A 14,459-nucleotide genomic window follows, 5' to 3' on the forward strand; every position below is an offset into this window, starting at 1 on the left:
TTCATATTTTTAAAAATACCAAGAAAAATATAAAAGCAATTATAATATTTCTTCTTCTCTTTTCCTTATATCTTTTCAAGTCTTCAGGATTCCTTTTTCTCTCTTCCACTGTCTTTTTCCATTTGCCTCAGTTCCTCTAAAGGTTTTCCTCTTTTTTTCTTCTTTTTGTTTCCAGTCTTTTATTTAATTTATTAATTTTTCTCACAACCTACCCCATAATTTATTAATATTTTCTATTTATTAAGATATATCCATACCATTTCAGCAGTTTCCTGTTTATTTTGTATATTATTGGCTAATTTTTTCCCTTTTCTAATGTTTTTTTGTTTTTCATCTTGTCCCGCTTAGTATATTTCTATTCATATCATATGAATTTTTGTAGATTTATAATATTATTCATGTAAACTATCTCTGCATTTCACTACCGGTCAAAAGTTTTTGTCCACCTCATAATCCATTCTTTAAATTTCAAAATATTGTCAAGCGAAGGTCAAAAAGGAGTCTCACAAACCAAAAATAATAGCCTCTCTTATTTGTTTATGTAACAAGTTGAAATTTGCAAGTGGCAGCTGATTTGTTTATTATTCTTCAACTGTAAATTATTACGTGTTTAAGATTGTAGTTTAGTCCCAATTAGCAATTTGAGACGTAAGAACAGGCTATGATTTATATTTTTTGAACCAAGACAACTTTTGGTGAAGTTCGTATAAAAATTCGAACTATCAGTTGAAACTAGTGCATTAATCGTGTCATTAGTTTAGGCAGAAGTAACCGTATCATTGCCGCCGAATTAAAAATATACGACGTACCATGGACTACAACTTGAAAAAATATGGAAAAAATAAAGAAAAATAGAAAAAAAATGTAGAAAAAAAGCCAAAACATGCAATGAACTTTAATTTAAAAAAGAAACTGGTTAGAACGTAGATTGACTCACCACAATAAATTAGTCAAAGAGTTCTTAATTGAGTGGTTACTATTCCTATTGGAATGTACAACCAAATATTTGCAAAGTATTTGTCTCAACATTTTTTTATGTTTTTCATTCTTTATCATGACACCGGTATGATTTGTGTTTTAACTTTACTTATTTCTGAATACCATAACTCATTATTTCCAAATTACCTTATTAGAATTGGTTATGAAGACTCCTTTTTATAGAACCTATGACTTTAAATATACTTATCCACAGTAATGGGCTTCAACTGTCTCCCTCCTTAATTTCTCTGTCCATAATTTTGGACTTTATTATTGTTGTAGGTATTGTCCAAAACTGTTATTTTCCCATAGAGTTTGTTTCCCTTTTTTATGTATTAGGCTATTCTACCTTTTCTTGTGATCTTTTTTTTCTCATGATTCTTTCACAATGTTTCACATCGAGTCTATATCTCTTCTAGCAACTTGATAATTCTGTCTTTTCCTCTTTTGATGTTCCATATGGCTTCTTCCACCACTTCTGTCATTATTTCTTGTTTTTACTTTTCCTTTCCTTTGTATTTCCATTTTCAGTACTCCTTTGGACATTTTTCTATATAGTAGTTTATCCACCTGTCTGGTACGAGAGTTGTTACTTAAAGTAGACAAATAAAAACAAATATTTATAATTGGAAATTGCTTTATTGTTATTCGAAATATTCTCCATTATGATTAATACACTTTTACATGCATGTGAACCAATTGTCGAACCATTTTTTCTATCCCAATTGAGGAAACTCCAAAACATGTGATTTGAATGCTTCAACTGCTTCTTCAGACGTTACAAAACAAGTAAGAGCTTCAATTCGATGACTTGACTGTTCCAAAACATCTTTATTTAAATTGATGTTTGAGAGCTCGTACTGTCATGGTGGAGAATGAGTCGTCTTTGCGATTGATTTCCCTGATTTTTTCGAACACTTGCTCTAATAGAACGATGGCAACATGTCCAGTTATTCCGAAAAAGCAAGTGACCATTTGCTTCGTGCGTGGACAACTTTTCTTTAATTTGGCTCCTCTTGAAAGACCCATACAGTCGATTGTTGTTTCTGGTTCATACTCCTAGATCCATGATTCGTCACCTGTTAAGTCTAATAGACGTCTTTTGAAGCACCGTGATTGAATTTTTTCAGCATTCCTTGACCAAAATGAATGTTTCAAGTATCTGTAAACAACTCAAATAGCAATAGTAAGCTGATTTTCAACTGTATAAACGTGTTATAGAAATGTTCCCCTACTTGTGAAACAAGTAGACAAAATAGTATTGTCTTTTACATATTTCTGTGACTTCTTTAACACATTCTAACCAAATTTCTTGAACTTCCGGAACCCTCATAAAACGCTGTCTTTCATCATCTACAGTTGCAAGAACAAAGCGACCTGTTTTTAACAATTTGGAAACCTAATAAACTCTCGAGTTTACAAAGTTCAAATATCAATCAAATATTGGTATATTATGGAATGATTAAAGTACTAATTTGTATAAAATGATATCAACATATAATATTACCAAGTAATAAATATACATTTTTTTCTTACAGGTGTGCCGTACTATAAACCGCATATGCGAACAAATTCTTAATTCTCACTTTTTACGTCTACAAAATCAAATGCTTCAAAGGTTTCAAGAAATCAAAGCCAAAATGCCTCGAAGGGAGTCCGCTAGACGTAGTCATCATCTTGCCTGTGAAAGTGACATCATAGAAACTTTACATATGCGTTTGACTCTTTTACAAATGTCTTTCGGAAAGCATATTGAAAGAAAACATTGTTGCTTTTTTCCAGGAGATATTTTAGATGAAGTGAACGACATTTTACATTATATTAAAGTTACTCCCAAATTAGACCTGCCTTATAAAGTTACTGACGAAATGTTTGATTTGTCCACAATGGCCATGGAGTACTTTAAAGAAAAAATAGAACCGAATTTGCCAGAAATTGCTTATTTTAGTTCTGATTTTTTGAGTTTTCCGGGAAGGTTTACTAGTAAGTCTTAAATTTTTCAATAATACATTGTTTCATCAATATCAAAGATAAAAAAAACGTTTATTCCATTCATAGGTTCTACTAGTTACTAAGATTTACAGAGAAATTTCAGTTAGAATCTATGTTTCAAAAATTAATCTCAGCTCTTCGATAGTATTTTATTATTTAATTTCCGATAAATATTTACGGTTGTACTTTACTTCCAAAATTGTTACTGGATACTATTTTTAGTTATGCCGAACTCGACCTGTGCACAATGTTTTCCATTTTTCATGAGATTACCTGGGAAGTAAATATCGTTTCAATTGCAAATTCAATCTTTCATTCTTCTTCAGATTGTAGATTGTTTTGGGAATCGTAGTGGCTTTACAGCCACTGCACCTATATCTAGAAGATATTTTATATAAGACTCTACATCTCATTGTTTTACTACTTTCAATATGTGTAGACTCCTCCCAAAGTATGCTATTTTTCTGGGGTTTTTCCATTTCCCAAGGAGTTATTACTACTTCTTGAAGGTAATGAAACCTTTTGATGAAATAGGCAGGATATTTGTAGAGTAGATGCTCTGCTGTTTCCTTGGTTTGCTTGCAGAATTTGCTTCTCCTGTCAGTAACATTCATCTTTTCTTTCAGTAAGTTCTTCTGGTTTTCTGCACTCTTAGTTAGCCGGGAAAGTGAGTCTTTAAAAGTATCTCTAAACTTTCTTTCTCGTTTGGTTTTTGAAAGAGTCCAACCCTGTTTTAGTAGGTTTTTGCTAAGACTTTTCGGAGACGTTGTGCTGAGGCTAGCTCATGTTTTCCCTCGCAAAACTGTCTACAAGTACTTATCTTGGATTTCCTGTATTCTTTGGCATAGTTTGCAAGGGGTGTTTTGTAGTTCACCCAATCGCCAGTATTGCCTACGTTGTTGAACCATTTTCTTATGTCAGTTCTCAAGTTGCCCAATTCTAAGTTCCCCTTTGTACTCGGGAAGTAAATTTAATAATATGTTCTGGAACTGGCATTAAAAAAATATTTTCATTGAAAATATAATTTAATTCACTTCACATGCTAAAGTTTGCGACAGTCTCATCAAAAGTTATGTTTGTTATTACAATTTCAACATTTTTAAAAAGATGTAGTGCCTGTTCAAGTTAAGTTACCTTTTGTGAACTACTCAATGAATATATGAAAAAATAAACTGTAATCGTTCAAATCAACTGCGCCAATAAACTCGGGTAACACTCAAATCCGTTGGCAGCAACAGATCATCACCATCAATACTGATCTTGAAAATATTCTGGTGTCAGGTGGAAGCAATTTGATTGAGTTTAATACAGTAAAGGCCCAGGCTGGCACTGCAGCTCTGGATTTTGTTTTGTCTGGACGTAAAATATCATCATCATCGCAAATTCGTTTGTTGGGTGTTGAGGTTGGAAGTAATATGTCCTGGTATAGTCACGTAGTCGATTTAGCCAAGGTAGCTTAACAAAAATTTGAAGGCCTCTTCAAGACCAAAAAGCTATATACTCCGCAACAGCTTCTAATCCTCCACAAGGCCCAGATTCGTCCATCTTTGGAATTTTGCTCGAACATTTGAAGCTCGACTGGCAAGCATACAACGAAGATGCTCTACTTAATACAGAAATGAGGAATTCGACTTATAGGCGATCTACAGATGACCAGAAACTTGGAAAGCTTAAAACAAAGAAGTTGTGAGCATTCTGATCGTTCTAGTACACGCAGTTGTGTCGATTGACCGTCTAAACTCGATAATGCGTACGTTTCAGTATTCGTAAAGAACGATCGAATATTTTAAGCTCTCCCGATAACTGCACTGTAGATTGGTTAGGTTAGGCTGCTCAACTAACGCCAGCGCCACTGTTTACATATTTTCGTTAGTTGTTACAGATACCGGACGTCCAGGACGCGGCGCGTTGGCAACAGAGCCCGTTTTTAAGAATTTCTAGTACATCTTCCACACTGTTGAACGATTTGGTAGTTCGGCGAGTTCAGAAATTGTTGCTGAAAATTGTCAATATCAAATATTATTTTTGTGAAAACCACAATAAGTTGAAACTTCACATTTTAACCTGTTTTAAAATCAATTTCCAATTAAACGAGACCGAGTATTAATAAAAGATGATTCTGTTCAATAAAAGAAAAATATTAGATATATTTTCATTGCTATAAAAATATGTTGGCTGACAAAGTCTTTGGAGTCCCTCCAAAACTCCCATGGAAAAATTAATTGGGTCTTTTACAGTTTATATAGATTGAATTGTCAAATCTAATTTGTTTTTAGATTCTTCTTCTCTTTTGGCGGAAACATCTAAAGATAGTGGCCATGCATCTACTGATGAAATAGAAAGTGGAGAAGATATGGTTGAGACAATTCCACAGTCTAATATGGTACTACGTAAACGTATTAGAAAAATTAAACAAGGGATGAAGCGTTACAATAGTCAACTTAGTTTGTTGCGACAGGATCTGAGGTCATGTAAAAAGAAAACATCTGATCAACAAAAACAGATATCGGAGCAACAGAAACAGCTTGCTGATCAACAGAAACAAACTCTTGAATACGCTACTCGTTTGGATGACTATGATAAGAAAAATGAAGAAATCTCTCGTAAGTTCAGTAAGTATTATGAAAACTTAATGTGTATGTCCATTATTTATGGATTTGTCCTGGTAATAAATGTGAGTATTGTGGGTTTGTGGCAATAAAATACCAAAGTATACTCTTTTTAATGTATCCCAAGCTTTTGAATAATTATGTATTCATCATTGGGAACTGTTGAATTTCTCTGAGCAAAATTGAATCCTATTTTACAAATTATTTTTTATTTTAGTATTTTAACATTATGCTTAGATTTTATGTTTAAGGAAACTTAACATTTAGTTGAAAGATATTTTAGAAAAGGAAAAGTAAGTCCTACCTCTGTTTTATGACCCCGGACACATGGGTTACACAAAGGACTCTTTTTACTTTTCGGAGTAATGCATATATTTTAGTAAAACATCTGTAATTTTACGATTCTTAAGGAGAGGCTTAGACCTCATTGTAAATATTTTATTATTAGTTTTTTAGTCAGTACAAACCGACTCTTTCAAGCGTGAGGACGCTTCTCGAAAACGTAGTCTTTTAAATAAAGACTTAATATATGAATGTTAACCACTGTGTATTTCATTTATAAATATAAAACCTAATAATCACGATTACCTATCCATAACTTTCAACAGGTTATGGGCCCAGATAACGTGAATAATTAAATCGTGAAAATAGTGAACTTAAATAATAATTTGTGATCGAAATCAAACTTGTAAAAGTACTTGTTAGACATTCCACAATTAAGTGATAATTGTAGTGTGTGTATAAAAATATTTTAAATAGAAGATATATTAAGTGAATTATTTTATTGTGAGTGAATTGAGATAATTCGACACAATGACAAATTCGAACTTAAATTCGCAAAGAGGAATAACTCCTTTTAATGGACAGAATTATAGTATTTGGAAGAAGAGAGTGCGCCTACTGTTGAAAGAGCACCATATACTCAGCATTATTGACAAAGAAATTCCTGTGTTTCCAAATGATAAATGGAATAAAAAGAATGACGTTGCCCATAGTATTGTCGGTTCGCTTTTGGCGGACTCGCTGCTTCATTTTACGGATGTGACATATGCTAAGAATATTTTTGAAAAATTAGATTCTGTATATGATCGAAAAAGTCTTCCAACACAAATGATGATGAATCAAAGACTTTCAGAATTAAAATTAGCGCCTGATATGCCACTAAGAGAACACTTTTCAATTTTTGATACGTACGTAAATGATCTGCTAGCGTCTGTATCAATAATAGATGAAGCAGGTAAAGTACTTAGTTTATTAAAAACACTTCCATCATCGTATGAAGCAGTATCTATTGCAATCGAAACATTACGAAAATATCAACTAGATTTAGACTTTGTAAAATCACGAAATTAAAGTAAAAGGACAAAATCGTGATACTAGTACAAAAATATTAGTGATAAATCGAGTGAAAAGAAGTTTCCCTTCCGGAGATCAAATTATAATGGAAAATCAAAATTTAAGAATGGTCACAAGCCATCCAAGAATTTTAAAAACTCTTTTAAAAGTAAAAATAAAACAAAATGCTATCAGTGTGGCCGCATAGGACATATAAGAAGAGATTGCATTTACTTTAAGAAAAACCAAGAGTACAACGAACGAAAAACAACTAAGGCTGCTCAAATTGCTCAATCAGTGGAACCGAATTCGCAAGCTATCACTTTTATGGCTGGTGGAAATAAATTAATTGAAACAAATCAAAATAAAATTGTTTTCTTGCTAGATTCCGGAGCATCCGATCATATTATAAACAGAGAAGACATCGCCAGAACATTTGAGCCACTTGAAACACCAATTAAAATTTTGGTTGCCAAGAGCGAGCAGTACATTTCAGCAACCAAACGAGGTTCAATTAATGTGACAACCAACAAAGACGTAAAGGTGACAATTGGAGAAGTTCTTTACAGTCCAGAAGTCCCATACAATCTACTGTCGGTTTCCAAGCTCCAAAAGTCAGGCATGGTCATCTTGTTCGATCAGCATGGAGTAAAGATAAGTAAAAATGGTACACTTATCATGCAAGGTAAGCCACTAAATAGTTTGACGCAAATAAACTTTACTATTGAAAATTACGAAATAAATTCTGTCGTCAAAATACTCGACAATAAGAAAATAAATTATGACATTTGGCATAAGAGATTAGGTCATATAAGTAAGGATAAATTTGTAAAATTAAAGATACATAATATGATAGACGATTTCGAAGAAATAAAAGAAATTAATCCGATTGATAAGATATGTGAAGCTTGTATTAATGGCAAGCAAACTCGATTACCTTTCAATAAAGTTAAAAATCGAGATCATGTAAGAAGACCATTGTTTATTGTACATTCTGATGTATGTGGTCCAATCACTCCGACGGCACTAAATGATAAAAATTATTTTGTCTTATTTCTTGATCATTATACTCATTATTGTGTAGTATATTTGCTTAAACATAAATCAGAGGTGTTTTCAGTATTTAAAGATTTTGTAGCGAAAAGTGAATCACATTTCAATCTCAAATTAAATTACTTACACATAGATAACGGTAGAGAATATTTATCAAATGATATGAAAGATTACTGTAAAAATAAAGGCATAACTTATCATTTAACAGTTCCGCGAACTCCTCAATTAAATGGCGCTGCTGAACGTATGGTTAGAACAATTACAGAAAAAGCTCGGTCAATGATAGCTGGATCTTGTTTAGATAAAGTTTTCTGGGGTGATGCAGTTTTAACAGCAACTTACTTGATAAATATTATTCCGAATAGAGCATTAAAAATAATGAAGACACCTTATGAGTTGTGGCATAGCAAAAAGCCTTTGTTTAAATATTTAAAAGTATTTGGTTCTACTGTATATGTACATGATAAACTCAATAAAACTAAATTCGATAATAAATCTTGGAAAGGTGTACTGGTTGGTTATGAATCAAATGGTTACAGAGTATGGGATGTAGAATCTCATAAACATGCCGTTGTAAGGGATGTTATTGTGGACGAGACAAATTATATGGTGTCTCGGCCAGGTATAAAATCTGACAGAACAAATAAGGGTTCCGCAGATGAAACTGATTCATTTGAAGTTTCAGTGATGGAAAATAAATCTGGTAATGATGAACCAGATAGTTTCAATAAATCTGATATTGAGAAATCAGATAGTGTATATAAATCTGATGATGATAAATCAGATAATGTATCTGATATTGAGAAATCAGATAATGTATCTGATATTGAGAAATCAGATAGTGTATCTGATATTGAGAAATCAGATAGTGTATGTAAAACTGGTAATGATAAACCAGGTAATGAATCTGATAATGAGAAATCAGATGTACTCTGTGATCCCAGAAATAAATTTCCAAGATTAGAAATAGAAAATAGTGATTTTGACGCCAGTCGTCGGAGGAGTGAAAGGATCAGAGGTCTTCCTAAAATATCATATGATGAATCTGGTAGTCCAGAAGAATGTATGTTATCAGCTCAAATAATAATAAGTTTTAGTCAGGAATATATGGTAGACTATGACGAAACTTTTGCGCCAGTTGCTAGAATATCTAGTTTTAGATTCATTGTCGCTTTTGCCAACCAGAATAATCTGTTACTACACCATATGGATGTAAAAACAGCATTTTTGAATGGCAAATTAAAAGAAGAAATTTTTATGAGAGTATCTGAGGGCGTTCAATGTAAAAAGGGTCAGGTCTGTAAATTAAACAAAGCACTTTATGGTTTGAAGCAGGCAGCCCGGTGTTGGTTTGAGGTATTTGACAAAACTTTAAAATCAATGAATTTTCAAAATTCTCCAGTAGATCGGTGCATTTATATCTTAGATTTGGGGGATATTTCCAGAAATATTTATGTCGTACTATATATTGATGATCTTGTTATTGCCACTCTGAATAAAGATACGATGAATAGTTTAAAAGAATATTTAATGCATAAATTTCAAATGGTAGATCTTAAAGAAATAAGATTATTTCTAGGTATAAGAGTTTCCAGAACAGAGTCAGTCATAACATTAGATCAAAGTGCGTATGTAAAATTAGTTCTAGAAAAATTTAAGATGCAAGATTGTGATCCAGAAAATAGTCCTCTTGAAAACAAAATAGATTATGAAGCTTTAAATTGAGATAAAAATTGTAATAAGCCATGTCGTAGTATTATTGGTTGTTTGATGTATTTAATGATTTGTACTCGCCCAGATCTGAGTTTTTCAGTCAATATTGTTAGTAGATATATGAACAAAAATAATATTAAATTATGGCAATATTTAAAAAGAATCTTAAGATATTTAAAGGGCACAATCGATTTAAAATTAGTATATACTAGAAGTCATTATAAAAATATAATAAGTGGATATGCTGATGCTGATTGGGCGGGTGATATTAATGATAGAAAAAGTACGACGGGTTATCTTTTTAAATTATACGAAAATTGTACTATCTGTTGGGCTACGAAGCGGCAGACTTCCGTGGCAGGCTCTACTCCAGAAGCTGAATATATGGCTTTGTATGAGGCTGCACGAGAAGCTCTGTGGTTGCGATCACTAGCAGAGACTATAAAAATAATTATATCAGGTCCTATAATAATATATGAAGATAACAATGGATGCGTAAGTATTGCAAATAATCCATCAAGTCACAAAAGATCGAAACATATCGATATAAAATATCACTATTCTCGTGATAAAGTAGAAAAGGGACTAATCAAATTAATTTTTATGCCTACAGATCAGCAGATAGCCGATGTATCGACTAAATCACTGACAGGGGCAAAATTTATAGAGTTCAGAACAAAAATGTACTTGAAATAGTTTTTTAAGAATTTTTTTTGTAACACTATTGTAAATTGGTCTGGTAAGGTTTTCCCATAAGATGTTGGGTTTTCCCTTAAACCCTTAAGCAACAAATGTTGGACCAGGTAGAGTCATATAAGTTGATGGACTACGTTGAGAGAAGGGTCATTACGGTTTTTATTCAAGTAAAGATAATATTGTAAGAAATGTATGGAGTACTTAATACTTAGGATTTTAGTTGTAAAATATTATTATGTAGACTGTATTTTTACAAGTTTGTTTTTATGTAAGGGATTCATTTTTGAGGGGGCGTGTTGAATTTCTCTGAGCAAAATTGAATCCTATTTTACAAATTATTTTTTATTTTAGTATTTTAACATTATGCTTAGATTTTATGTTTAAGGAAACTTAACATTTAGTTGAAAGATATTTTAGAAAAGGAAAAGTAAGTCCTACCTCTGTTTTATGACCCCGGACACATGGGTTACACAAAGGACTCTTTTTACTTTTCGGAGTAATGCATATATTTTAGTAAAACATCTGTAATTTTACGATTCTTAAGGAGAGGCTTAGACCTCATTGTAAATATTTTATTATTAGTTTTTTAGTCAGTACAAACCGACTCTTTCAAGCGTGAGGACGCTTCTCGAATACGTAGTCTTTTAAATAAAGACTTAATATATGAATGTTAACCACTGTGTATTTCATTTATAAATATAAAACCTAATAATCACGATTACCTATCCATAACTTTCAACAGGAACGTTTTAGTTGTGGGGCTGTAGCAAATAAAACAATTCTTTTTAATATGTATTCCGAGTTTTTGAATTCTTATGTATTTATCATCAGGGAATGATATTATGGTCAAAATACAATGTAAAAATATGTATATCAATATTAAAAATTAATTAATAATTGTGGTGTTTTGAAATATTCTCTTTGAAAAATAATAAAAATTCAAATTGACATAAATATGGAGCTTGTTGATTCCTGTTGCTATTTGAATTGTCGCTACGAATTGAATCTTCTCTAGGTTAGGTCATGAAAGACAGTATATTTTTATATGTTTCATTAGGTTAGGTTATGAATGAAGTTACATTTTTTAGGTTAGGTAAGATTATTTAATTACTGATGACATAAATTTGTTTTATGAGGAAAAAATTGTAATGTAGAAAAATTTAGTTGGTTATCTTATATCAAATAAAACAACAATAACAACTTATCGAATAAAAATTAAAAAAAACTATAATAACAACTTATCGAATAAAAATAAAAAAAAAAAAACTATAATAAATGTTCGAAGTGGGCACTCGTTGGTTTCTAGATAAACAACGAGTTGATAATACATTTGTTAGAATTTGCTATTTGAATTGTGACAGTAAATTTTTATAGGTTTGATTAGGTTGGGTGGTTCATGGTACTATTCATAAAAAGCTGTTAAACATATACCTAGTCTTGGAAGTCTGCATGTTTCCATTCCATAAATGTGCCTATACCAATTGAACTTTTTTTCTTTATTTTTCTTATTATATGTTCTTATTTGATGATTTGTTTTATCCTTTCATTCCTACGTTTGTCTCACTTGATTTCAATACTATTCTCCTTAGGTGTTTCATCTCATTTGGGATCATATTAGCTTTATCTTTCTTTCCCAGTGTCCAATTTTTTCTTGCACATATTATTATTGGCATCGTTATTGTGTTATCTTCAGTTCCACTTCCTTGTCTATATCTCTGTGTTTAAATGTGGTTTTGTTTAGTCTGTGGTATAATTATTTTTATTTGTTATTTCTGCTTCTATCTTTCCGCTTTCTCTAATTAATCTTTCCAGTATCTTCGCATTTTATTTCGTTTATATTTTCATCCAATTTATGATGATCACTTTAGTTTTAAAGGGAATAATTTTCACGTTTCCTATTTCATTAGACCATATATAAACTACTTTCTGCATCTTATTTTTGGTACTATATTATATGTTATATGAATTCAATTTATATAGGAAATTTATAATATCACAATCTTCGGTTAATTCATTCCCTGTGATGAATACATAGTTGTTCAGATAAATTGGAACGCATATGAAAAAGAAAAAAGAAACTGTGGCATTTTTAATCACGTGACTAATACCTTAACCTCAATATTCATATGTATCCAATCAAAATTTCTGTAAACTCATTAGAAATAAGCGTTATGACATTAACATCTTTAGTAAAAGTCTTTTGATAAAAATATGGATATATTGGTTGAATAAGTTACAAAATCCAAAATTAATATTATTACTGGAGAGATGATTTTTTACAGGATGACTTCATATAAGTAGGCGCATATTTATGTAGTTCACAAAAATAACATATTTAGCCTATCCTCTTAACTGAATCAAAATTACACTTTATAAACTAATTTATATTAGGAGCGTTAGTAACTTCACAATCGTATAACGTTGATAGCAGAATATTTGACTGAGACTGAGTGCATTCAATTCAGAATCTGAACTGTCTTCACCAGTATTTATTATCATTGGTTCAATACCAAATTTCGTTCTCGGTTAAACCAGTCTTTAATTATTTTTTCGGTTTGTCTTATTACAATTATCTCAATTATTTGCACTACAGTTTTCCAATGCCTCTTTCCAACGTAATCTAGACCCTTTCAACACCTTCCATCATGTCTTGCAATGCACCCAAATAAGTTCAATGGCATTAAATTCGCAGTGGTACTGTGGTAGCCTTAAACTACATCAAATCAATTCATCAGTGATATATACATTTTCTTTTCGGTTCATTTTAGCAGTTTGTAATAGTTCAGGTCTTGAAAGGTTTTCATTGAACTCATAATTATTGGCTTCCAACCAAGTAATAATTCCATATTTTTTTGACAAAGTAAAAGGTTACTTTTCTGCAAGTTGCATTGTCCATTACTTTTAACGACTGTTCTTCTAAATGAGGAATTGACTGTGTCGTAATACGCTTTGAAAATATTTCACCATTCACTTCACCGTGGTCATCTGACAACTATGAATTGGAGAAACAAACTAAACTGGCATTTTCTATGAATCCTTTCTTTTGATGCTCGGCGTGAACAATAATAAAACGTTCACCCTTGTAACCTCCTGGTTTACTTACCCTTTTAACATCATTGTCTTGCCAAGAACTTGATTTGTTTCCTTTGGCATATATCCATGTTTTATCTACAAACATAATTTATCTTGAAAATAGACTATCACGATTTTCTCCATATTTTTGAAGAAAACATGCTTGGCTAGTATTATTTGTTCAGTTCTATTAAAAATCTTCTATTGTTTTTCTTTTTAAATTCAAATCCCAGTTGTATTAATAACACCGAGACATAGGTACATCTAATAGAAAAAAATTCCTCATTTTTTAGTTCATATGGTTTTGACAGTAACATGTTTTTCTAAAAAATAAAAAGTTTAAAACTATCCAATTTGTATTCAAATTTCAATACTTAACCAGCTAACATTTTATTATTAAATTTTTCTACCAGTGTAGACATGAATTATTACTCCATAAAAGTAAAATCAAATCAGAACCTCTATGATCAAACTTTTAAATTAAATAATTTAAGATTAAATTAAATAATTCCCTAAAAAAAACACAGTGAACAAAGCTTAAGTCAAATTCACCTTTTAGTAGGATCAGTTATTATTTATGTTACTTCAATTATATCGTTTTCTCTTATAGGTTCTTAATATGAATGGGAGTTATGAAGAAAAGGTGATCAAAATCCATGGTGATTCTAAAATAATTAATTTACAATTAGTTGTATTTTAATTCTTCTATAAATCTAAACATCGGTAATTGAAAAACGTTACAATTTGTGTATTAATTTATAATTTTTCTTATAGGTACATTGCTTCAAGAATTGAATAAATGCAAAACGGAGTTGCAATATTGGCGATGTAGATCTCCAACTACTCCACCATTTTGTAATAATTGTGGCAATGCTATTGGTCCACAACCAGAAGAAATTCAAGCTTTAATGAATCAAGGGGTGAATCCGGAGGGATTAGGTGAGGTTTTGAACAGCAACTCTTATATTAAACTTGTTAATACATTTCAAATACAATTTTGAACAAAAAAAA

At 31.3% G+C, this 14,459-nt stretch overlaps 1 protein-coding gene across 2 annotated transcripts in view; it reads left to right on the forward strand.

Annotated features, from left to right (window-relative positions):
- LOC130891050 (F-box only protein 28) overlaps positions 1-14,459 on the forward strand; it is a 38,224-nt gene that overhangs the window by 8,487 nt on the left and 15,278 nt on the right. Inside the window, exons 3-5 of one of the 2 annotated variants that reach the window (XM_057795553.1) lie at positions 2,517-2,961; positions 5,247-5,573; positions 14,223-14,387. In XM_057795553.1, the coding sequence (XP_057651536.1) occupies positions 2,517-2,961; positions 5,247-5,573; positions 14,223-14,387 (937 nt within the window). Of the gene's footprint in view, positions 1-2,516; positions 2,962-5,246; positions 5,583-14,222; positions 14,388-14,459 lie in introns of both variants that reach the window. The other variant, XM_057795552.1, reaches the window with a different exon arrangement.

The sequence above is a fragment of the Diorhabda carinulata genome, chromosome 3, assembly GCF_026250575.1.
Source record: "Diorhabda carinulata isolate Delta chromosome 3, icDioCari1.1, whole genome shotgun sequence".
In the NCBI taxonomy this organism is placed as follows: Eukaryota; Metazoa; Arthropoda; class Insecta; order Coleoptera; family Chrysomelidae; genus Diorhabda; species Diorhabda carinulata.